Source organism: Eptesicus fuscus, chromosome 10 (assembly GCF_027574615.1).
Source record: "Eptesicus fuscus isolate TK198812 chromosome 10, DD_ASM_mEF_20220401, whole genome shotgun sequence".
NCBI lineage: Eukaryota > Metazoa > Chordata > Mammalia > Chiroptera > Vespertilionidae > Eptesicus > Eptesicus fuscus.
This window is the reverse complement of record NC_072482.1, coordinates 87389121-87413998: the sequence shown is the minus strand read 5'-3', so window position 1 is coordinate 87413998 and position 24878 is coordinate 87389121. Positions and strand designations below refer to the sequence as shown.

Genomic DNA, 24878 nt, shown 5'->3' with positions numbered 1-24878 from the left:
GTCCATAAAGTGAATTTCTAGAATGAGTTTTTGGAGTCAGCACATAGTATTCTACTTTCCTAAAATTTTTGTAATATTTAATGTATATTTTTATTTACTTATTTCTACTGTGCCTTTCCCTCCGAAGATTAAGGAAACATAAAATATGGGAGTCAAATTTGAAGTAGCTGGGAGAAAAAAGAGGGGATAAAGAGGTTAGGGACATCAACTGGACTGGGAATGAGACAGTTGCCATAAAGCTTCTTCTATGCCATGGGTGGGCCACAGGTGGGCCCTGAGACTTGTAGCAGCAAAAAAAAGGAGGCTCAGTTAGTTTTCAGCATCCAGTGTCCGTGGGATTAAAAACAGATCAGTTACTCCGCAGAGATGCTCTTCTGGACCCAAGGATCAGACAGGAAGTTCTCTTGGGGTTTTCATGAAGACTCTTCACCTTAGTCTTAGGAGCACCCATACAGCACATATGTGATGAGTTGTACAGTGCTGTTCTTTTTACACAAGATTAGACTGAAGGCAGGACCATTCTGTTCTGCTTGTGTGTGTATCCTCCACATCAAATACATTTCTGTCTAGTGAATGAATGAATACTGTAGCATCCCTGGATGGAGGATCTCTCTCCACAGTCAGGTTCCTGAAAACCAGGGTGGAGGTGGAAGGGACGAACATAAGGTTAAGACACAGGCCACCATTTTCCCCCTAGTCTAGCCTGATCCTTCAGTAGAATTTTGTATATGTAGAAAAATGAAATGCCTGCCCATCTATCAGGGAGCCTCCCCATTCATTGTGTATCTCAGCCTAGTCCTTGATTGAGTTGTGAGCTTGACATTACAGCCCGTGGCAAGTTTCTACAGTGATCTTCTACAGCTGAAAGCAAACAAAACCTCACCCACATAGTTATTGGAAAACACTACAAACCCTGAGTCACTAAAGAAAAGTGCAGTTAAGTTGACCATATTTTACTTAATAATATGAAGAGATCGATCGCCCAGCCGACATGGCTCAGTGGTTGAGTGTTGACCTATGAACCAGGAGGTCACGGTTCGATTCCCGGTCAGGGCACATGCCCGGGTTGCAGGCTCAATCCCCAGTGTGGGGTGTGCAGGGGGCAGCCAATCAATGATTCTCTCTCATCGTTGATGTTTCTCTCTCTCTCTCCCTCTCCCTTCCTCTCTACAATCAATTAAAAATGCATTTAAAAGATAATATGAAGAGATGAATGCATTTCAAAGAGATTTAAGCGAGGACTGTAGCAGAGAGGACTGTTGTTCTGGTTGATGGTGTACAGTTATCTTGTGTGCACTTCCAAGCTGCAGGCTTTTGGGGGCTTTTCTGTGAGCACCGTAAGCCGTGGGGAACAGCCAAGCCGTGGTCTGTGGCGGCAGAGATGCACTTGGATCTTGACTCTGCGATTGTATTAGCCATGTGTCCTTTGGCAGGTTCCTTAACTTCTGCAAACCTCAGTTTCTTCATCTATAAAATGTGGATGATTCTTCACACGTAAGATTGTCCCAAGGATTAACCAAAGTGATGCATGTAAAGCTCTGAGCGTTATGTGCCTGGAACACAGGTTTATGAAGTTTGCTATCATTACACAGAAATACATACGAACACGCAGCTTTATTCTTGTTAAGTTCTTGCTACACAGTACTCCATTTTACCTACCGGGTCACTCTGGAGTTGTGCTTTGGAGAAGTATTTGTTGTGAATCATTCTTTCCCGCTTTCTCTATGGCATTTTTGCTTACTTATCGTCAGAAAATAAATCACAGAGGAAAGAAATTACTTCACCCTTGCATTGGAGCCAGTCAGCGACAGGAAATCAGAACTGGTGAGGGAAACAAAGAAAGTTGAACTTTCGGACAGAGAAGTAATTATATTTTTATTCGCAACAGACTGCGTGTTATATCTTTACCTGTGACTTGCAAGTTTCTGGAGAGTGACCCCTGAGGATGTACTTGCAAAATAAAACAAAATAATAAAGGAGAGAGAAAGAGAGAGAACGAAAGAAGAAAGAAAAGCCTCTGGCATAGTGAAAGGAGCCCATCCGGTTTACTCCTGCACATTCCAAAAGGAAGATTGTGCCTGTCTCCCTCCGCATGCCCTGCTGGGCTCCAAATGCAGTTTCTCTACAACTGCTCGGCAGGCTTTTCACTTTTCTAATTTGCACGTTAAGGCTGGGAATCGAAGTCCGGGAGAGGCTGTAGCTGGGCCCCGGCATGTGGAGCTACAGCACCGTGAGTGAAAGGTCAGGGTTTCCTCTCCAACTTTACAGTGGGGAGGACTGGGAGGCTTCTCCCAGAATGCACCTGGACTCCATTGCATTCAAAGAAACAGATCCAGGGGACCCCTGGAAATAATTGTGGGGCTCTCAGAAAACACAGCCCCCAACTCCCCTGGCTTGTTCTCATTCATGTTTTTTCTTCCTTTTACTCCTTCTCCTCTTTCTTTCTGCCTCTCTTTTCCTCTGTTCCTTTCATTCTGTGATCTAAGGGAAGTTATCTCCTTATACTTTGCTTCAGAACCTTGGAAGCAAAAGGCTAAAAACTGATGACTGCAAGGCTTTGAATGATGGCCAGATTCTTTAACATGGATAGAAACACATGTTTTAGGAGCCTGGCCATTGGGAATTCCCTTCTTGAACGCCATTTAATGAGCAGGTTGTTGCCAGCATCATTCCGAGTGAAGACATCGAGCAAGGACGGAGGTCAGGTGACCTGTGGCAGGGGGGAGCCTGTGACAAGTTGCTAAGGGCGAGGTACAGTCGGCTCTGCAGGTTAGCTCAGCACCTCAGGGTGATTGTTCAGCACACAACAGGCAAATGGTGCTCCATCTCTTTCAGATCGAGTGACGGTAAAGCAGTTTTTAAAATGCTTCTTTTTAACAACGAATTGAAGATACTGTACAAGAGTGATATTGCACAATTGAAGAGAAATCCAAAGTTAATTTCCTTACGGGATCTGTTTGCTGTTTGACTCCGAGATGCATTATTGGTCTGACCTTCAACGCATCTCAATGATGAGTGGCTCGCTCTCTCCTACCTCCTGCCCTTTTAATGTCACTTGTTGCTTTTTATTTTATTTTTAAAATATATTTTATTGATTTTTTACAGAGAGGAAGGGAGAGGGATAGAGAGTTAGAAACATCGATGAGAGAGAAACACCGATCAGCTGCCTCCTCCACACACCCTGCATACTGGGGATGTGCCTGCAACCAAGGTACATGCCCTTGACCGGAATCGAACCTGGGACCCTTCAGTCTGCAGGCCGACACTCTATCCACTGAGCCAAACCAGTTAGGGCTGCTTTTTATTTTTTTAACATATATATAGATACACACTGAGTGGCCAGATTATTATGATCTCTAAACGCATAATAATCTGGCCACTCAGTGTCTGTGTGTGTGTGTGTGTGTGTGTGTGTGTGTGTCTGTGTATATATATATATATATATATATATATATATATATATATATTCCCTTCTTGAATGCCATTTAATGAGCAGGTTGTTGCCAGACATGAATGTATCAAGTTCAATATATATATATATATATCTATATATATATATATATATATGAGGCCCGGTGCATGAATTCGTGCATGGGTGGGGTCCGGCCTGCCTGGCCAGGGGGAGGGGACATGGGTGGTTGGCCGGCCTGCCTGCTGGTCAAACTCCTGGTCGAGGGGACAATTTGCATATTAGCCTTTTATTATATAGGATATACACTGAGTGGCCAGATTATTATGCGTTCAGAGATCATAATAATCTGGCCACTCAGTGTGTGTGTGTGTGTGTGTGTGTGTGTGTGTGTATAGATTTCAGCAAGGAAGGGAAAAGGAGAGAGAGAGAGAAACATCAATGATCAGAGAAAAATCATTGATCGGCTGTCTCCTACACACTCCCTACTGGGGATCAAGCCCCCAACTGGGCATGTGCCCCTGACTGGGAATCGAACTGTGACCTCCTGGTTCATAGGTCAATGCTCAACCACTGAGCCACACTGGCTGGGCACTTGTTGCCTTTTAAAATACAGCAGGCTTTCAGAGTTGCCTGAGGGAGCTGTGCTTAAGGCCAGAGGAATCCTCCTTCTTTTGTTTGGGTTCTCAGTCAGTGCCCTTCACCCCATATATACAGAGACATGAATGTATCAAGTTCAACATAGTCTTTACAATTAGGCTCTCAACATTTTCTTATTAAAAATTTGCCATTCATGGTGTTTATTTAAATTTTGTGCAATCCTTGCCCAGTATCTTGAGGGAAAATGCTAGTTGGCAAGTACTACATATATATCTGTATTCTGTTTCAGTAATGCTTTTGTAATCATTTTTTTAAAGTTGGCTTTATCTGTGAAGTAAAATAATAACTATTCAGTTTAACATCACTTAAGAATAGAGTCTTACTAAAAAATAAAAGTTGTAAGGTCTTACTCAGAGAATGTGGGATCTAAAGAGCAAAATAAAAGAGCAAACCAAATAGAAACAAACTCATAGATAGAGAACAGACTGATGGTTGCCAGAAGGGTGGGGGGTTGGGAGGCTGGTGAAAAAGGTGAAGGGGTTAAGAAGTATAGATTTGTAGTTACAAAATAGTCATGGGAATGTAAAGTACAACATAGGGAATATAGTCAATAATATTATAATGGCTATGTATGGTACCAGGTGGGTACTTGAAATATCAGGGGGTCACTTTGCAAAGGATATAGTTGTCTAACCACTATGTTGTACACCTGAAACTAGTACAAAATATTATTGAATGTAAACTAATTGAAAAATAAAATAAAATAAAAGAAGAGGGCCCTGGCAGGGTGGCTTACTTAGTTGGTTGGAGTGCCATCTTGTACCAAAGATTGTGGGTTCAATTCCCGGTCAGGGCACATACCTAGGTTGCGGGTTTGATCCCTGATTGGGGTGCCCAGGGGGGCAACTGATAGGTTTCCTTTTCACATCGATGTTTCTCCTTTCATCTTTCTAAAATCAATAAAGACATATTCTCAGGCAGGAATTTAAAAAAAGAATAGGGTCTTGCTGACATTAAGTTCTTACTAATGCTGTATAGATATCTATAACTACTAGAGAGTGATATAATGACAGGAGTATGCCCGTGGAGTCTCGTAAGCTGGGTAGTTCATTGTACCTTAGTTATCCTCAGAATGGCTTTTGCTTCTTCCTCTTCTTCTGCCATATACATCACGGGAACGTGGGTTAGCCATGCTTAACACAGCTGCTCACCCATCTTTCCTTTTCCTTTCCATCGTCCACATGCTGGCATAGGACAGCAGGCGGAGACACAGTCAGGGGCCTGATCACTGCTTATCCCACATAAGCCTGTGGTTTAGAAGCTTTGTGTGTGGAATGGCTTGGAGGTGAGGGATCAGGAAGAAGGGAACGTGGAAGAAGCTTATAATATTAGTCTAGGAAGGAGATAAAAACCACAATTAAAACAGTAGAGTGGTGAGAACATAGGATGAATTTGACACTTGGAATAGAGAATCTACACAGAAATTGATTGGATATGGCAGTTTTTTTCAAAGTATGGTTCTTTTATCAGAGTCACAGAGTTTGCCTTAAAACGACAGATTCCTGCCCTAGCTAGCTTGGCTCAGTGGATAGAGCATCGGTCTGCGGACTGAAGGGGTCCCACCAGGTTCGATTCCGGTCAAGGGCACATGCCTGAGTTGCGGGCTCAGTCCCCAGTAGGGGGCGTGCAGGAGGTCATTGATGTTTCTCTCTCTCTCTCCCTCTCCCTTCCTCTCTGAAATAAATTATATATATGTATGTATAAAGACAGATAACCTGGGTCCTACCCAGGCTCAATGAATGATTGCTTCGCGTAGGCCTGCTCTTTCGACAAGTTCCCTGTGTGGTTCTGAGGCACCCCCAGATTTAATGGGGAGGGAGAGGGGGGTGTAAGGAACAGTACAGTGCTTGGGTTTGGTGTGGGTGGATGACCTCACAGTCACGCCCCAGACCAGGTAGGAGAGCGCGGGGTTTGTGGAAGAGAAAAGGTAATTCACTTCTTTACATACCTTTTTGAGTCACCCCCCCCTCCTCTATTCTCCCCTTTTCTCCTCCTCCTCCTTTATTCTGTCCTTCATTCTTGCTACTCTGTTAATGCATTTTGTTGTTGTTGTTTGTGTTCTTATCCAGAGCTTACAGATTTTTAGAGTTGTTCTTTCTAGAATTTTGTGATTTTAGTGTTTTAGACTTTTCACTGACAGGCGTTGATGTACATCTCCCCAGTGGTCCTGAGCTGGCCTTTCTGCCTGCAAGGATCCAGACTTACCCATTCCCTCTCTTCCTTCTTTCCCTCCAGTGCTACCCAGACTTCAGGATACAGTTAACTTCTCCCTCCTCCGTAACATTTTCTCTAGCCTCTGCTCCTCTCCATTCCCGTCGTTATTTTCCACGTGACTCATTGGTTTGCAGTAGTAACTGGGTTACTTACCATGTTCTCTCATCAGGAGTATGTGTCTTCAAGATGGAGCCCCAAAGAAACTTCTTTCTAGAAACTTCCTGAAGTCCATCTTCTACTCATACCTTGGCCAGTGTGATCCAGAGATGCCAAGGAATCCACGCAAAACTCTTACAGGATGCTTCGCTTGTACTGTAATTCTTGGTTTATTTGTTTGCCTCCTGCCCTGACACATAAGCTTATTGAGGGTACACCACCCTCACATTTTGCCATCGAGTTCTGAGAGCCAAATAGGGCACGAATAAGATACAGTAAATGAGTGAGTAAATGATCTTATTTTAATTGAGTCTAAACTTACCGAGAGCAGAAGTCCTGGATCTGTATACGCTTTGAATCTGATCTGGGGCCTCGCACACTGTGGGTGCTCCTGTCTGTCTAGCCTCCCTTTCACTCTGAAGACCTGCCTGTTGCCAGCCTGTAAGTTGGAGGCCGGTCTTGGTTTACCAGGGGGTCTTGTGTTACTCACTCTTTGAAGTGCTCCTCCTTCTCTTGGTATTTCTCCTTCCAGTCCTTTGCTTTTGGCATCCAGCATCTAAACATGTGTGTCATATTCATGAATGTTCTCTATCAGATAATCTCAGTAATTTTTTTTTTTAACTTTAAAGCTACCAATGAATAGTAGTAACGTTAGATGGTGGGAGGTGATGCCTTATTGGAATTCAGGGCGAGGACTGCGGAGCCACACGGCCTGACTTCTGCTCCCATTGGTGAGCTGTGTGAATTGGAGCGTGTTACTTGGTTCACTTTCCTCACCTCTAAATTGGTGATAAATATAATACCTCCTAGTGCTGTTTAGAGGACTGACTGAATTAATGAAAGGAGTGCCTGGCATAATGTGTCCTCTTTAACTATTACTTTGTTTATATTTTGTGTTCTTATAAATTGATGCCAACAAAGGCAATTTTAACTTATAATAAGTGTGTGCACATATTCATTGTATGTAAGTTTATTGTGTACTTATTCTGTTCTAGGCATTGTGCGAGGTATTGGGGATACAAAGTGTTGAGGACCAGTTGTACATCTTGCCTTCAGTTGTTGACTACTGGAAGATACAAACGAATAGGCAACGTGAATGCATACGATACATGTTATGATAGGGGGAGGTACCGTGTGTAATGAGGAGACTTCATCCAAATTGGAGCATTGGGGAAGGCTTTCCTCTGGGGCCTGAAGAACAAATAGGAATCAGCCAAATGAAGGGGGAGGAGAGCATGTTGGAATGTTCCAAGCAGGAGTGACCGATGTTCAGAGACTGTGACATAGAAAGCAGAGAGCTTTTGAGGAACTGAAATTTAACGTAGGGAGGAGACTAGCAAGCTCTGAATAGACAACCAGGCGCTGCAAGGCCTTGTCCGCCATGTGAAGGAACTTGAACTTTTCTTTACAAGCACCATGAGGCCACTGAAGAGTTTTCACAGGGCAGGGACATGATCAGATTTGTGTGTGGGAGTTTTTTTTTTTTTTTTTTTAACCTTTCCATTGCAAAATAAAATAGAACACCATACAGACTTGTCTACACGTGTCTTCCCTGGTAACCACAGCAAAGATACAAAATAGAACTTGCCAACCGCCCAGCAAAGCCCCTTCATAGGGCCTCATCCCAATCACAGCCCCCCTGTCCCCACAAAGACTACCCTGATTTCTACACTCACCACGTCCCTGGGTTTCTTTATGTTCATTCAAGTGTGCATCCCTAGGCACGTGTTTAGTCTTGCTCATTTTTCAAAATGTCTTGGAAAAATCATCTTTATCAGCAGTTTTCCCTCCACCCCTTAATTTTTTTACAATTATCTATGGAAGGACCTGGGCCCTTCGGCCTGCACAGCTTCCCACAGGCTGGGTGCTGCTGACTGTGCAGGCAGGGTGCAACTCGGTGGCTTCCCTCACCCTTGGTGTTTCCTGACCACCGGAGGCTGAGGCTTGGTCTGCCTCAGTTTTGATCACTTTGACACGAGCACGGGTGAGCATGAAATGGCTGCTGCTTTCTCCATGGGACAGATCTGTGTTTGAGGAAGGAAGCGTCTCTGACCACATGTGGAGAGTAGATGGCAGAGGTCACACCAGGAAGATCAGTTCGTCTTTTTTGTGTTTATCCAGAGGAGAGCCTGGAATAGGGACTCTGAGGATGGAAAGAAATGATGGTTTCCAGAGAGGTTTAAGCGTTATTAGCATGTGTAAGACTTGACAATTGTATTTGAGGACAGCGAGGACAAGGAACTATGTTTGTGGGATGCAAGAGGATGGCAGGACCTCTCGGTGAAATTGTAAAACCTGGAACTGTTGGGAAAGGCTCATGAAGCGTTCGTTTAGGATATATTGAGTTTGAAGTGCCCGTGGACCAAAGAGGATATGTCAAGTTCATATTTCAAGCATTATTTTTAGCTACTTCCTGTTTGCCTGTAGTGTGTTGTGACTTAAAAAAAAAGGTTGTCACCAGAAAAGAAAGATTCTATTCAATATAAAATGTGCTTTCAAGAACAACATGCATCGTTTGTGTCAATGACTTAAAAAATATGGAAGGAAAATTCAAAGAAGGTCAGCTTTAATTATAAGTAAATAAATGAGTAACAGCCAGAAGATTGAAAAGAAAGGTGAGATGCTAACAGAGCATTCCTGCCACGCGGGTGTCCTCAAATCACTTCTGGAGCTGAAACCAAAATGAAACATTGGGCAGGCGGTGCTTCCAGAGGGAAGCATCACCCTGAGAGTAAATTGCGCTGTTTATTCTGAAGTTAGAGAAAGGAAAAAGATTCTTGATGAAGTGTGCATAGTGATTTGGGCTTGTCTCAATTGAGGAAGCACATTTCAGTTCATTTCTGTGATTCCTTGGCAGTGAATTCAGTATGACAAGAAACAATGTGGGGATGGGAGAGAGAAGAATAAATTCACACATGTTACTAAAGCTTTAATATCTTCTCACCCTAAACTTTTAGCCATCATTTTGAAACCCCCCCACGGAGTTTACTCTTTTCCTTTCTTTGGAGAGCTTGCTGACCAGGGAAAGATTTCAAAGTATTACTGGTGCCAGTTTGAATCTTTTGCTCTTTGCTTTCCTCCCATGGCCTGTGACTTGGGCAGAGAAGATGGGGGGAGGGTGTGATTCCATTCAGCCTTTGGGGAAGGGAGGGTCAGCTTTTATTTTCAGTATGGCCAACTGGAGGTCTAAAATTTGGGAAACTGTTTAATGTCCATGGCTTGTTGACCATAGCCCACAAGTTTGACTCATAATTTAATTTAAATTTAATTTATTCATTAATTCTCTTTTGTGGCAACATAGGAGATAGCACATCTCCAAATTTTTCATGATTCCCAAAGAAAAATCCTAAACTGACTTTTTTCCCATTTTATTGCCAAATTAAATTTTAAGAAGTGCTCCTTGAAACTGTGTCCCCAGCACATGAAAGAAAATAAACATTATTGGTGTAGGGTGCTGTTCATAGGCATTATTTCATTATCCCTCTGGAATAGAAATGGCTTCAGAGCCCGACAGAGTTGTTTTGGGGACGGGAGATGTATATTGTTGTTTTTCCACACGGTGACCAGTTACTTTGTTCCTGCATTGACTGCCTGGGCCCGTTCGGTGTTTCTCATCTGCCTCCCTCCTACACACCTCTGCCCTCTACTGTGAACATGCTGAACTTCTCTGGTGTCTGGGCTCCTTCCTGGTGATCTCAGATGGGATTGTCCTCGGTGCTGGCTCCAGACCCTCTGCTGGGAAGTGCCCTGGGAAGCCCGGGACTCCACCCAGCTCCACGCACGGACCCTGGGCCCGGGTCCTCTCTGCCTGCAGGTGCATCTGAGGGCTGCTTCTTTGGTGCCACCTTTACCCTCTAAGACAGTGGTTTTCAAACCTTTCTTCACTGTGACCCACAATAAGAACCAAAGTGGACATCACAACACAATGTATGCATAATTTTAACTCTACCTGTGTAGATATGTAAGTAAAAGTTGCACAAATCACCCCGTGTATTTAAGTCATGCTTTGTAGTCTACTTTTTCCCATTCCATTCCATTCCATTCCATTAAATGACACTAAAAACATGCTGGTCATGACCCCTGTTCATTCAACAACTTATTAATAGCTTATAATTTGTCATTTATAATTTGAAAACTCTGCCTAACGTTCTGACAAACACATGATTCCTTTTCAGAGAATCCCTCCTTAATATATCTCTGTTCTTGAATATCTCCAGAGAGGGGACCACTTCGTTTTTTGAGGTGGGCACTTCATTCCTTAGTTCTAGTGTTTAGAGTACTTGGATGCCTTTTATTTTTTTTTCTTCTTGTTCGATCGCTGTGGCTAGGACTTCCAGTGCTATGTTGAATAAGAGTGGTGAAAGCGGACATCCCTATCTTGTTCCTGTTCTTAGGGGAAATAGTTTTAATTTTTCCCCATTGAGTTTGATGTTGGCTATAGGTTTGTCAAATATGGCCTTTATTATGTTGATGTATGACCCTCTATTTCCACTTTACTGAGAGTTTGTGTTGTTTTTTTTTTTTATCAAAAATGGGTGTTGGATTTTGTTGAATGCTTTTTCTGTGTCAATTGATATGATCATGTGTTTTTTGTCTTCCGGTTTGTTTATGTGATGTGTCACATTTATTGATTTGCGAATATTGTACCAGCCTTGCATTACTGCACTTGATTGTTAAACAATTTAGATAACCTTTTAGAAATATAGCTATTTATAGGCCAGATTTCATGATTTAGTAGTGATGAACCCAATGGTACCATGAGCTATTTTTATATGTATGCGAGTATTTTATTAAATTGAAAACTGCTTGGAATAAAGTACCTGTATGTGGAAGGATATAAATTTTCACAGAAATTGCATAATAATATTTCCTAAAGAATGAGAGTCCTATTAAATGTCCTTTTATCTGTAAAAGTAAGTTCACTGGTTAATCAGATGTGTCAGAGTTGTGTGGGTGGTCACAGTTCATTGACATCAGCTTTATCACGGCTAGATGTATATGCTGTCATTTGTAGATGCCACAGAGCTGGGAAATGAATGACTTGGATTCTCTGCCTGGCTCACCAGTCACCATGAGTCAGTGGAGACTGTGTTCCTAACTCCCTGGCAGTGAGCTTGCAGCAAAAATTACTTTTTTCCTGGAAGTAGGGAATTAATTCACACTCTTCACAGTCTGTTTACCACCAGTACACACACTGGCACGTTGACCGGCAAGGTGGCTTTGTCTGTGACCAAATGGTTAAGAAACTCATCAACCTTAGTCACTTTAGCACCAGTCTGTATCACCAGCACAGCTAACCAAACAGTGACATTATTCTGAAATACCAAGGGATTCCTCCAAATCTCTGATTTCATAAGGATTGCATATTCATTGTCAACAGTGTGGCCTAGTTTTATAAGCTTGTTCCTTCATTTTTTCTTTTAACAAGAACACTTATTGGGAGTCTACTATGTACCAGACACTGTTATAGGATTGCAGATGCAATAGCGAATACAACAGGGTAGGGAAAATAACCCTGCTGTTGCAGAACTTAAGTTTCATTGAGGGATACTTGCACATACAGTATCACATACATATACATGTACATATGTGTATATATACATATGTATAGTAAGAACACCAAAAAATAAGGAAGGGAAATGAGAGGTTGTGGGTTGGGGAGTGATGTTGAACCTCTGACAGGGTGGCCAGACAAGACCTCACTAAGATCAGTTCTTTGATATAAACTCCTAAAGGAAGAACACGGTCTAGAAGAAGTCTCTCAGACATTGTTAAGTATTCTTAATTTGGGGTCTGTGGAGTTTGAATGGGGGAAATATTGCATCTTAATTTTTACTAACTCTAACTGAAATTTATTTCTTCCAAATCATAAATGTAGATAGCCAACTACAGTACTATTGGGGGAAAACCTGTAACTTTTCACAGATAGAGGTCACAGGTATGTTCATGTCACACACAGTTACTATAGACATCCCACAATAATATTTGTGCTCATCACTACTTATAAATTATGATAGTTAAATCTTTTGCTGTTAAATACTGTTATTTAATAAAGAAGCACACACCACAATTTAAAAAAGATACCTGTTTTAATCATTACACTTCAAAGTAAGAGATTTCCTTGTATCCCTGTGTATTTTAGCTTATGAAGTGTCGGACATCCTGAGAAAGAGGCTAACACTTCACGGAATTGCCACAGGAGGCTCCTGGCACAGAACTGTTAAGCTTTAGTTTAATCCCCGACTGAGCGCCTTCTTCCACCTCCCACAAGAGCGGCACACTCTTCATTTGTTTTCCTCTCCTAGAGATTACTCACATACATCCTGAGCAGATGGGGAGGGTTTTCTGGATAATTCCACAGCATTGTGACTGTGAAAGATCCTTCTTCGCTTCCTGTGTAACGCAGGCCACACACTATTAAAACGCTCGCCGAACAATGCAGCAGGTGGAGCAGAAATTTGGTTTCTTAGAAAAATGGCAGTTTAAAACTTCACAGACCAGCTTTTAGGCTTCTCTGAAAGTTACCCGAAGGGCCTTAAAGGCAGTGCCGTTTATTTCATGAGAAGAAGGAGATGTAGAAATAGAATCAGTTCATTTCACTCATTTACGTCTTTTTAAGCCCGTGTCTGCATCATGGTGTTGACCCAGAGGGTCTGTCCCGATTGAGAGGTCATAAGCTAGGAACCATGCCACCTTCACCTTGACCAGCCTGAAAAATAGGAAGGGACATACATGTTTGACCGCTTTAGCGAGGCAGTCATTGGCACAGGACCTCTCATGCAGGTAGAAAGGGGAGGGTGAGACCTAGTTAAATGGATATGCCAGAGAATTTTTGCCTTGCTGCTACATGTTAGGTGCTTTAGATCTCTTTGGATATATTCGTCTACCTCTCAGCAGGAGGGAAAAAAATCAAATGTAAAAATTCCCAGCATCTTGATATTGCTGGGAACATCAAGAGAGAAACTCTGTAATTTTCACATGAAACTTGACGCTGGTCTAAGGTAGAGGGAAGTTGACTCTCTGTCATTAAACCGCTTGGATTATGTCTCCAGTTGCGTCCTTTAGTTCTGAGTAATAGACACACAAAAGGTGTGATGAAAGCTGTGAGCCCTGTGGCACTCATTTGCCGGCTTCTTTTCCTCTCCAGGTTGGTGAAAGATGCTCCCTGGGATGAAGTCCCGCTCGCTCACTCCCTGGTGGGTTTTGCCACTGCCTATGACTTCTTGTACAACTACCTGAGCAAGACACAGCAGGAGAAGTTTCTTGAAGTGATTGCCAATGCCTCGGGCTATATGTATGAAACGTCATACAGGAGAGGATGGGGATTTCAATACCTGCACAATCATCAGCCCACCAACTGCATGGCTCTGCTCACAGGAAGCCTAGTTCTCATGAACCAAGGTGCGTGTGGACGCAGCTGAGGGACGCCCGGGCTGACGCGAGTCGTGGTTGCCATGTTGCAAGCAAAGCATTTAAAAAAAATGCTTTTATTGATTTCAGAGAAAGGAAGGGAGAAGGGAGAGAGATAGAAACATCAATGATGAGAGAGAATCATTGATCGGCTGTCTCCTGTATTACCCCTACTGGGGATAGAGCCTGCAACCCAGGCATGTGTCCTGACCGGGAATTGAACCGTGAGCTCCCTGGTTCATGTGTCAGCACTCGACCACTGAACCACACCAGCCAGGCATGAGCAAAGCATTTTTTATAACTAGTCTTAGTACATGTTCATACTTGATCCTAAGTCTAGGAGATAAAGTAATACCTAGGGCATCGCTTAGGGAATTGAGAGACATCTTCCTTCATTTCTGCTAGTTATATTAGCATGAAGGTTATTTAATTATGGCTTTTTGATTGTCCCAAGCCATGTTTTTAAAATATGTTTTTATTGATTTTAGAAAGAGAGGAAGGGAGAAGAGGGAGAGAAAAAAACATTGATGTGAGAAACATCTATCAGTTGTCTCCTGCATGCCCCCTACTGGGGATTGAGTTCACAATCCTGCCATGTGCCCTGACTGGGAATCCAACCAGCAACCCTTTCGTGCATGGGACAACGCTCAACCACCTGAGCTACACTGGCTAGGGCCCAAGCCCTATTCTTACAGCACAGGACCAGTGGTAAATACTGATTTTTCCAGAGAATTTTGACAGTGAAGACAGCCAGCCTGGATAAATGGAGTTTTTAAAAGCTAAACAGGTGGCTAATTATTTGAAATGAATATTCCGTGCACAGATGTGTATCATTACTTCAGTACTCTTTTTCTCTAAAGACTTCAAACTACCAATGTGAATCATTTAGGTCAAATTTGGAAGTAACTTCTGTGGATTGTATAGCTATTTTGCCTTAATGTATAACATAATTGCTAGTATTACATTTTCTTGGTTCTTATAATTCTGTCTTAATTACAACTCCTGTGGAAGTTTATAAATGACTAAATAAGATTATATTTAAGAAAAGCAGCTCTAATAACAGTGAATTATAAGAATATTAAACATATACTTGGAGCTGGCATGTCTGAAAGGATTTAACTCTTATATTCCCCATAAGAATATGAATTCTCACATCAACCATATAAGGTAGCTGGGATTTTTGACCCACTTCTGGTCAAACTCAAAGGTCAATATCTTTTCACTGTATTTTGTTGCCTCTCTGGGAATAGAAATTTAATTTCTATCAATAAGGAAAGCTTCATTAAGAGGGTGAATTTTCATACTGGCTTCCTTTGCCCCCTACTCTCACAAAAGCTAAATTTAATCCCCCAAGGTCTGTGGCTGGTTCTGATTGGAGGAAAACTTGTACGACTTTCCTGGTAGGAGTTTTCCTATATATTTTTTTCCTGACTAACGTTATTTATAAGAAGACTGGATAGAAAAAGGGTGAAATCTCTGGTTTTGCACATCTCAGTTACGCTGGTAGTCCTCACTTTCTTGGCGCACTCCCTCCAACGTTAGGAGCTACTTTTGGTCAGGCTGTTGCAGTATTCCATGTTCTCCAGACCAGCCTGCAGGTACTGACTGAGGTAGCGTAGAGCACACCTGTAGTTACACTGGATTCACACAAAATCTCCAAAGAGGGAGGATTAGACTTTTCCCTCTGTTCTGCTAACCCTCTCTAAGTCTTGGTGCACGGAAAGCACAGGACCACGTGTAAGCAGTTTACACATCAAGAGGAAAGAAGAGAGATGTGAAATGTTCAGATGATTACCCAATAGTTATAATAGCACCAGGGAATTAAATAAGAGGTACCACGAAGCTATGGTTACATATCAATCAATCGAGTATAATACGTTTGAATTCAAAAGAACAATATTCTTTAAGTGAGCTTGAGAAGGTTCATGGAACTTTGAAGGATGGGTAGGATTTGGTAAGTGAAAACGATGAAGAACATTCTAGGTAAGGTATATGGATGGTGGAAACATAGCATCAGTAACAGCGATGGTACGTCATATGACAGATTTGAAGTTTGCCAAGTATGTTGGGTGACATTGCCTCATCTCCTGAACAGGGTTTTTATGAGGAAAAAACAAGGAAAATCAGGTTATGTGATGTCCTGGGAGCAGTGAGCATCAGTCGCCTTGGTGTCTGGTTGCAGATGGAGGCTACAGAGAAGGAAAATATGAAGATGATTGGAATTTTAAACCCTAATGATTAGAGAACGGAAATGAAAAGTATCCAGAAGTTGGGCATGCCAGGTGTGGAGCTGGGTGGGAGACAGATCCAGGGTACAATTAACAGTCACCTCTGACCAGTGAGCCTGAGAATGGTGTTTCCACATGAGGTGGGAGCAAGGACTGACTTAGCCTGGGTCTATGGTGTACTGGGCCTCTGGAAGCCCCCACACCCAGCACACTAGAGCCATGGCGGGGTGCTCAGCACTGATGGTCACACACACGTCTGTGGGAGTGAAGCAGTAAGACTCCACCCACATCAGGAGGCAGTGAGCTTAATTTTATCCTCAGGGGTTGTGTGTTTTAAATACAAGAAAACAAACCTTAAATCCCAAGACCAGGGCTCAGATCAAAGTTCTGTTCCTTTTCAGTCATGTGTCCGAGGTCTTGAACAAGTCAACCTTTCTGTAACTTTGGAGTAATAATGCATCATTGAGCTATTAAAAGGATTAAGTAGGATTATGTTCAGTGCTGTGTAAATTACAAATGTTATAAAAATGCGAGGAGTTGTTATTGTTACTTAAATGCTAGACTCACAAGAATTATAGAAAGCTAGCATTTATGTTCTAAGGATTTTGAAAAAGTGTTTAGACCTTTAATTTTCATTTGGGGAGATTGAAGAATGTGACAGGTTGAAGAAATGCTTGAACAAAACCACGTAGCTCATTTTTGGCAGATTCTGGACTCCCGGCTGATGTTTTTGGCCCTTAAGTTGCCACTTCAATGGTCTCTTCACCCCATTGGGCTGCCTTTTCAGATCCTAGGGAATCTAAAAGCACAAAAGAATGTGAGAAATTGTTGTCTGAGGATAGAACAAATTGAAGACTGCCCATTTAGCCTTTGTAGTATTTGTAGTTATTACAAATCCTATAAAATAATGGTGAAAGTTTTATAAAGTGATAAACTTCAAAAAATATATTCCAGTTGTAGTTTTTAGTAAAATTGAATTAAAAGTCTTAATATACAGATATTTTCCTGCCAGCATAAAGTTATGTGCAATTTGTGATCTTAGATGTGATGTGGTTTCAATTTATTAAAGATTGGAAAATGACTGATGCTCACTTAAAGGTTTATCTTCATTTAATTAATAAATGACCTGTATTTAAGAACTTCTTAACTTGCATCCTAAACCCATCACAATCCCGGATTAGCAGGATGTTCTTTATAACGTTGATAAGTGGGAGTTTTACAAAATGCAGTTTGTAATAATAAAGGAGTCAGATAACGCAGAGGGTTTTATTTGGCCACATTTTTGTGTATGTTTGTTACAGCCTGAGTCATTGTTTCCACGTGTTTCCATCCCTCAGGGTATCTTCAAGAAGCCTACTTATGGACCAAACAAGTTCTGACCATCATGGAGAAGTCTCTGGTCTTGCTCCGAGAGGTGACGGACGGCTCCCTCTATGAAGGGGTCGCGTACGGCAGCTACACCACCAGGTCACTCTTCCAGTACATGTTCCTCGTTCAGAGGCACTTCGACATCAACCACTTTGGTCACCCGTGGCTTAAGCAACACTTTGCCTTTATGTATAGAACCATCCTGCCAGGTATAGTGAGGAGTCGCAAGTGGATCAACGTTAACTATTGTCATTTTTCCTGATTATGAAAATGGGCTAGAGAAATGTGGGGTGTGAGTCATATTGCAATTAGAGGGATTAAAAAAAAAAATCAAAATAGAATTCAACGTAAGAGTTACATAGCCAGAACATCTTGGGAGTTAAAGGGGGGATTTGTGATTAGGTATTGTAAAGCTGGGAGCATGACAGATCAAATAGAATGTGTAGCCGCTACAGAACTTTTATTTTTGTATGTGTAAACCATGCATACATGTACAACATTCATTTTCATGAATCAAAACAGAATATAAACATTTATGATTACATGTTCATTTTCCTTTATATGTGACCCCTGATCCATCCTATTTTGGCTTTTAGTTCATAATTTTTTCTTCCAAACTATATAGACAGGATTCAAAATGAAATATTACACCTATGTATGTAAGTTGGGGCTTTAGTATTTTCTTTAAGTATTTTATTGAAATAAATGGTATAAAATATAGGAATATAGCCAAAAAGTGAATTTGTATAAAACTAGTCTCTTGTTGCTATGTAGCTTAGTCTTCTAGGAGAACTGGCTCAAAAAAAAAGTTATATATGATTTAAGAACTGATTTATTTCTAAGAGAGCCTTGTAACTCTTATTTCTAAACAGGACTTAAAAAAAAATTTAGGAGGTAGTTTTTCATCAAGATGGGCTCCCCTCCTCCCTTCAGTGAAATGAAGTTTTCAGATGATGATTCTAGAATTACAGTAAAAAATTCAGTATTTAAATCTTTTTGCTTTGGTTGTATACACATGGATTGGATAGAATTTTTATTATTGGGTTAGTTTTTCAAAAATAATACAGAGCAAAAGAACCATATTAAAATTTAGTTTAGACTTTACATTCAAAAATCTGTTTTATTGCTTATCCTTAGACATACCAGAGCGACCTGTTTTATAGTTTATGTTGATAACCAAAGGCCTTTAATGGTCTCGGTGTTCTGTAATTTGAGCTGAGATCTAACAGCCAACCGCAGCAGGGCTGGCGTCTGCTGTAAGCTGTGTACGAAGCTGCTGCTTAAGCTGGAAGAGAGCATGAACACCTTTAAGGAGAGGATTCAAATATTTGTGTCCATTAACTCAACAAACCTTTCTTGAACACCTGTGTGGTGGGCAGGAGATTCAAAGAGGAATAAAACATACCATCCGCTTTCAGAAGGTTCAGAAAATCACATTTTATAATAAGACTTATTTAGAAAAGCAGTTACTAGACTGTTAGAAGCAAAAATATTAGCTGTAAATGATGGAAATACAGTCATGGTGACATTTGGAAGGGATTCTGTGTTCAGTCAATCTGCTTCAACCTTCCTCTTTTTCTCTCCAGTGGCTATTCGAGTGACTAGTGCTGTCTGACCCAGAGTTTTCGCCCTTCTTCTTCTTTTTTAAGAATGTCTGGAGCTTATCCTGTCTTCCCTGCTTTTATTTTTCTGACCCATTTCAGTATGATATTTGCTTTTCCTCTCTTTTCTTTAACGTCCAGCAATATGCACTGGCAAGATCTCTGTGGGAATTAAGTTTTCTTCCTGTGGAAACTCAGTTTCTCCCCTACACCTTATAACTCCTTGATTTGAGGGCAAATTGAGGCATTTCTGTTATTGTCTTGGCGTAGGATGTGGGATGAGTTGGTAGGAGAGCTGTTGCTCATCTGAGGTCCAGGAACTCGCCATGCACAAGAGGATGGTGTGTGTATCTGTGCAAACATAGCTGCACATAGTATGGGCCCTGGAAATCGAGGAAGGTGGGCAGTGTATGTCATTAGTGTGGCATTTCCATCACCAATGACAAGTTACCACATAGCAAATACACACTTGCACGCAAGTTTTGTGGAAGACCTTAATTGGTCTGGGGTGGAGTGTGGGCCTTGTGGTTTCATTTGTCACTTTTATCCAAGACACACTTGATTCTAATTCGCAGACAGGATTGAAAATCATTGTGTAGACCTTTATGGGAATGTTCAGTTTTAAACTTACCTTAGTTCTGTAAAACTTCTTTCCCCAGGATTTCAGAGGACTGTGGCCATTGCAGACTCAAATTACAACTGGTTTTATGGTCCAGAAAGCCAATTAGTGTTCCTGGATAAGTTTGTCATGCGGAACGGCAGTGGTAACTGGCTGGCTGACCAAATCCGGAAGAACCGCGTGGTGGAAGGCCCAGGGACCCCCTCCAAAGGGCAGCGCTGGTGCACTCTCCACACGGAATTTCTCTGGTATGACACGTCGCGTGGGCTTCGGGAAGAGATTGTACCCAGGGGTACAGGTGTGCTAGTTTTTTGCCTTTAAAAAAAAACACACACAAAAACTAATCTAAAGCACTTTATGCCACCTCAGCACTTGCAAATTCAATTCCTATCACAGTGTTTGAAACTCTGCCTGAAACATTTCCTGACATTTAAATCTAATTACTGTTTGCAGTTTGATTTTCGTATGTTAGAGATGTCCTAAGCTCACACTGTTTTACAGATATGCCTGTTTTGATTTACATCATTTTTGAAATTGTATAAAGAGAAAACCACTAACTAAATTTAGACTGGGTTATTCTGATAATCACACCCCAAAAAAGGTAGTAAAATGTTTTGTTTTGGTAAATGAAGTATTATAATCTGCTAAGAGCAAAGCTGTTACTAAATTTTCAGCACTATTTAAAAGTGTTTGACAGTTTCGCTTTGATAATAAAAGAACCATGAATATTTTTTTGCCTTAATCTTTTAAGCCAGAAAGAGAACCAGTGTCTCCTTTTTAAAGTCCTGCCAAATATATTACCGGCATCCAATAAATGAAGATAAAAATTACAGGGAACTAGTTGATAATTAATCTCTTATGTCTTTTCAAGCTTTTGACACTTGCATTCAACTCCAAAATAAGCTTCTGTGGTGTGATTGCTTCCCTTCATTATTTTTAAAATTTTAAACAATTAAGAGGAAAATAACACTAGAAAAGAGGTAACTGTCTCTAGTTTAACTAGCATTTTTAAAAACTGTATTCACAGGTGAACTAAATATATTACTATGCAACCATTCTTGACTCCTTTTAGGGAGATAAAGTAGTTATTTATTGTGTCTTCACTTTCCCATAAATAAGCAACCGAGAGAGTTCTATAACGCTGACTATAGTGGTCCGATTCATGCTCAGTCTGACTTGGTTCAAAACCTGCCTGATAGGAGTATGCCAACTGGCCAAAAACTGAAAGAAGGATGGAAAATGCAGCTTGTGTCTGGATTTGGTAAATCACAAAAGGAAGCAAACCTTATTATACCAGGCCTGAGGAGAGACACGTTTTCTGATGTTCTGAACTGAGACTAGAACAACAGATGAAACAGCCACAAACACCAATAAGATTAACTCTGCCATATGCGATTGGTTCACTGTAGAACAAAGTCGCTGCGAGCTAATGACACAGGTCTGCCTTTCTGCCCTTGAGCAGGAAATTATATGAAACTGTCAAGGCTGTTATTTCAAATCCTCAAAAACAAACAATCATGTTTATTATTGTTTTTGTGGCCTTTCTGAATAAAAAACCTGTGTTCTTAATCACTTGGAAGTTTAATGTTAATTTTTTTTATTATTTGATAATAAACACTTATCCTAAATAAAATATCCTAAATAACAGGTCATTTCTTGTCCAATATGCATGACATCATCTGTAGATTAAAATAAAACCTTTAGATCTGGGCTAAGCAGTGGTAGCCACAATTAGAAATCCTCAGTATTAAGTTTCCTGAATTGCATCTATTTATATTTTTAGGTGTGGTATTCCCAGTAAGTTGTATCTAATATGTGAAGTTCAATTCTATTTAAATTAAATTTTAGAGGGTAAAAAGTACTCTGCCAAACTTTAATAATACTATTTATTGTAGAAAAATATTTCATTGCAACTCAAAGCGTGTTAGGTTCTAGATCCAAACACAGGGTTCCCTAGAGTAAGAGCCCCTCAAGCTAGAGGTTTGGGTGAAGTGCTTAATTTTAGGATCCATGAGCCCCAGTCATTTGGATGGCAGCTCTGACGTGGTTAAGTGAAGAAGGTTCATCTAGTCATTGGCAGCAGTAATCATTTCAGGCTCAAATCCAAGGATGGCACGTTGTAAACATAGTCTCCTCTCCTTTCACCAAGGGTGTTCGTTCCCCTGCACAGTGTGACCACCCACGGGTGTTCTCAGAAACGTCCCTACTATGGTCTGCACTGCCAGCGCTCTGCGTCGCATCGGTGTGTTCCGATGTGTTCTTTTCACTTCCACCAGAAAAACCAATTAATTTTTTAAAAAATGAATTCTTTCAGGTACGATGCCAGCTTGAAATCTGTCCCTCCTCCAGATTTTGGCACCCCTACATTGCATTATTTTGAAGATTGGGGCGTTGTGACTTACGGAAGTGCACTGCCTGCGGAACTCAATCGGTCTTTTCTTTCCTTCAAGTCGGGAAAACTTGGGGGACGTGCGATATACGACATTGTCCATAGAAACAAATACAAAGATTGGATCAAAGGCTGGAGGAATTTTAACGCGGGCCATGAGCACCCCGACCAGAACTCATTTACTTTCGCTCCCAACGGTGTGCCTTTCATCACCGAGGCGCTCTACGGGCCCAAGTACACCTTTTTCAACAACGTCCTCATGTTTTCCCCCGCCGTGTCCAAGACCTGCTTTTCTCCCTGGGAAGGCCAGGTCACAGAGGACTGCTCATCCAAATGGTCTAAGTATAAGCATGACCTGGCAGCTAGCTGCCAAGGGCGAGTGGTCGCAGCAGTGGAAAAGGATGGAGTGGTTTTCATTCGAGGAGAAGGTGTGGGGGCTTACAACCCCCAGCTCAGTCTGAAGAACATTCAGAGGAATTTGATCCTCCTACATCCACAGCTTCTCCTCCTCGTGGATGAAGTCCACCTGGGGGAGGAGAGCCTCGTGGAGACGGCGACGAGCTTCTTCCACAATGTGGACCTCCCCTTTGAGGAGACAGCGGTGGACGGGGTCCACGGGGCTTTCATCAGGCAGCGAGACGGGCTCTATAAAATGTACTGGATGGATGACACTGGCTACAGCGAGAAAGCAACTTTTGCTTCCGTGACCTACCCTCGGGGCTATCCCTACAACGGGACAAACTATGTGAATGTCACCATGCACCTCCGAAGTCCCGTCACCAGGGCAGCTTACCTCTTCATCGGGCCATCCGTGGACGTTCAGAGCTTCAGCATCCACGGAGACCCTCAGCAGCTGGACGTGTTCATAGCCACCGGGGAACACGCCTACGCTGTGTACCTCTGGACGGGGGAGACCCCAGGACAGCCTGCCTTTGCACAGGTCATCGCCGATCGCCAGGAAATTCTGTTCGACCGGAGTTCGGCCGTCAAGAGCACCGCTGTGCCTGAGCTGAAGGACTATGCCGCTGTTGTGGAGCGGAACCTGCAGCATTTTAAGCCGGTGTTCCAGCTGCTGGAGAAGCAGATCCTGTCCCGCGTCCGCAACACAGCCAGCTTCAGGAAGACCGCCGAGCGCCTGCTGAGGTTTTCAGACAAGAGGCAGACGGAGGAGGCCATCGACAGGATTTTCGCCATCTCGCAGCAGCAGCAGCAGCAGCAGCAACGCAAGTCCAAGAAAAACCGAAGGGGAGGCAAACGCTATAAATTCGTGGATGCCGTCCCCGATATTTTTGCACAGATTGAAGTCAATGAGAAAAAGATTCGGCAGAAAGCTCAGATTCTGGCGCAGAAAGAACAGCCCGTCGATGAAGATGAAGAAATGAAAGACCTTTTAGATTTTGCAGATGTGACGTATGAGAAACACAGAAACGATGGCCTGATGAAAGGCCGGTTGGGACAGGCGCGGATGGTGACGACCACGCACAGCAAAGCCCCGTCCCTGTCCGCGTCTTACACCAGGCTCTTCCTGATTCTGAACATTGTTATTTTCTTTGTCATGTTGGCAATGCAACTGACTTATTTCCAGAGGGCCCAGAGCCTACATGGCCAGAGGTGTCTGTACGCAGTCCTTCTGATAGATAGTTGTATTTTATTATGGCTGTACTCTTCTTGTTCCCAATCACAGTGTTAGCACTGAAGCTGTCAATCACTCAGTCATTGGTGGTCACAAATCTATGCCAAAAAAAAAAAAAAAAAAATCGCCCCAGTTATTGTGGTTTTTTTCCCTTCTCAGATTCATTTTAACAAATTAAGGGGAAGGTATCTTCCCACAAGAAAGCAAGGGCACGGAGAAATCAGAATTGAAGTAGGTAAAGAATTTGTCAAAGGAATAAAAGTAGTTTGGATGTCACGTGATGTTTCTGGAAGTGTTTGGCTTGACTAATTTAGTGGTCCATATAATACTACCCTTAAACACAAAGTCCGGTTTTAAGTAATTTTTAAGAAACAAAAAAGACTTAGGATTGAATCTTATTAATATTAATTTAATGCTATTAGCAATCTTCAGATACTATTTTATGAAAAGACTGAAGCACACAATTCTGAGAAATACAGACTTTTTAGAAATGGTGTAGCCATGTTAAAAGATCCATGTTGCTAAGTCCTGGTATGGCGGTGCCATCTTCCTGGGAGAGTAGTTCCTTAGTTAAGTGAATAACAGCACTTGTGTATTGAATTACTATTCAGATAACATGGTAAAATGATGGCAGAAAAATCATTAAAAAGTTAAGATTCTATACTTCCAGTAGAATACATGTATGTATGAATGACTGTTTGCTTAATGATGTCCATTTCTGCACACACATAACTGATTGCTTTTATGCATCCATTGGTTATTCAGATAAGACAATTTCAGATAACTTGATTTCCTATTTTCTTTATATGGAAACTTGCTGTGGACCTAGTGACTAAACTTCAAAATAAAGTACTTTATATCCTGAACATTGATTTTAATACCAAAGAAGATGGGGAAGCTAAAATTTGGATATGATTCTTATGTTTTTTAATAGAAAATTTTCTTTAAATTTATTTTGTTTAATAAACATCATAATTGATTTTTCAATAGTATCCGTCTTCTTTGTTCCATTACATTTAGCAGCAGTTTTGAAAACTTTGAAGAGAAATGTTTATTTGGGCATGCATTAATTAAACTTATAAAGTAGTATTTGAATTGAGAGAAGAAATTTCTCTGCTTATTTGCCTTTCTGTTGTTTCAACATTTCAAACAAAAGCCAACTTCTGATATTCGAGTAATGCCATACTTTTA

At 41.6% G+C, this 24878-nt stretch overlaps 1 protein-coding gene across 7 annotated transcripts in view; it reads left to right on the top strand.

Annotated features, from left to right (window-relative positions):
- The window catches only part of DSE (dermatan sulfate epimerase), a 55761-nt gene extending 31084 nt beyond the window's left edge, over positions 1-24677 (top strand). For 6 of the 7 annotated variants that reach the window (XM_028136264.2, XM_054721762.1, XM_054721759.1 and 3 more), the window contains exons 3-6: positions 13587-13840; positions 17415-17654; positions 19706-19913; positions 21980-24677. In XM_028136264.2, coding sequence (XP_027992065.2) covers positions 13587-13840; positions 17415-17654; positions 19706-19913; positions 21980-23744 — 2467 coding nt within the window. In that variant the 3' untranslated portion in view covers positions 23745-24677. Of the gene's footprint in view, positions 1-13586; positions 13841-17414; positions 17655-19705; positions 19914-21979 lie in introns of those variants that run through there. The other variant, XM_054721764.1, reaches the window with a different exon arrangement.
- Positions 24678-24878: the final 201 nt, after the last annotated feature.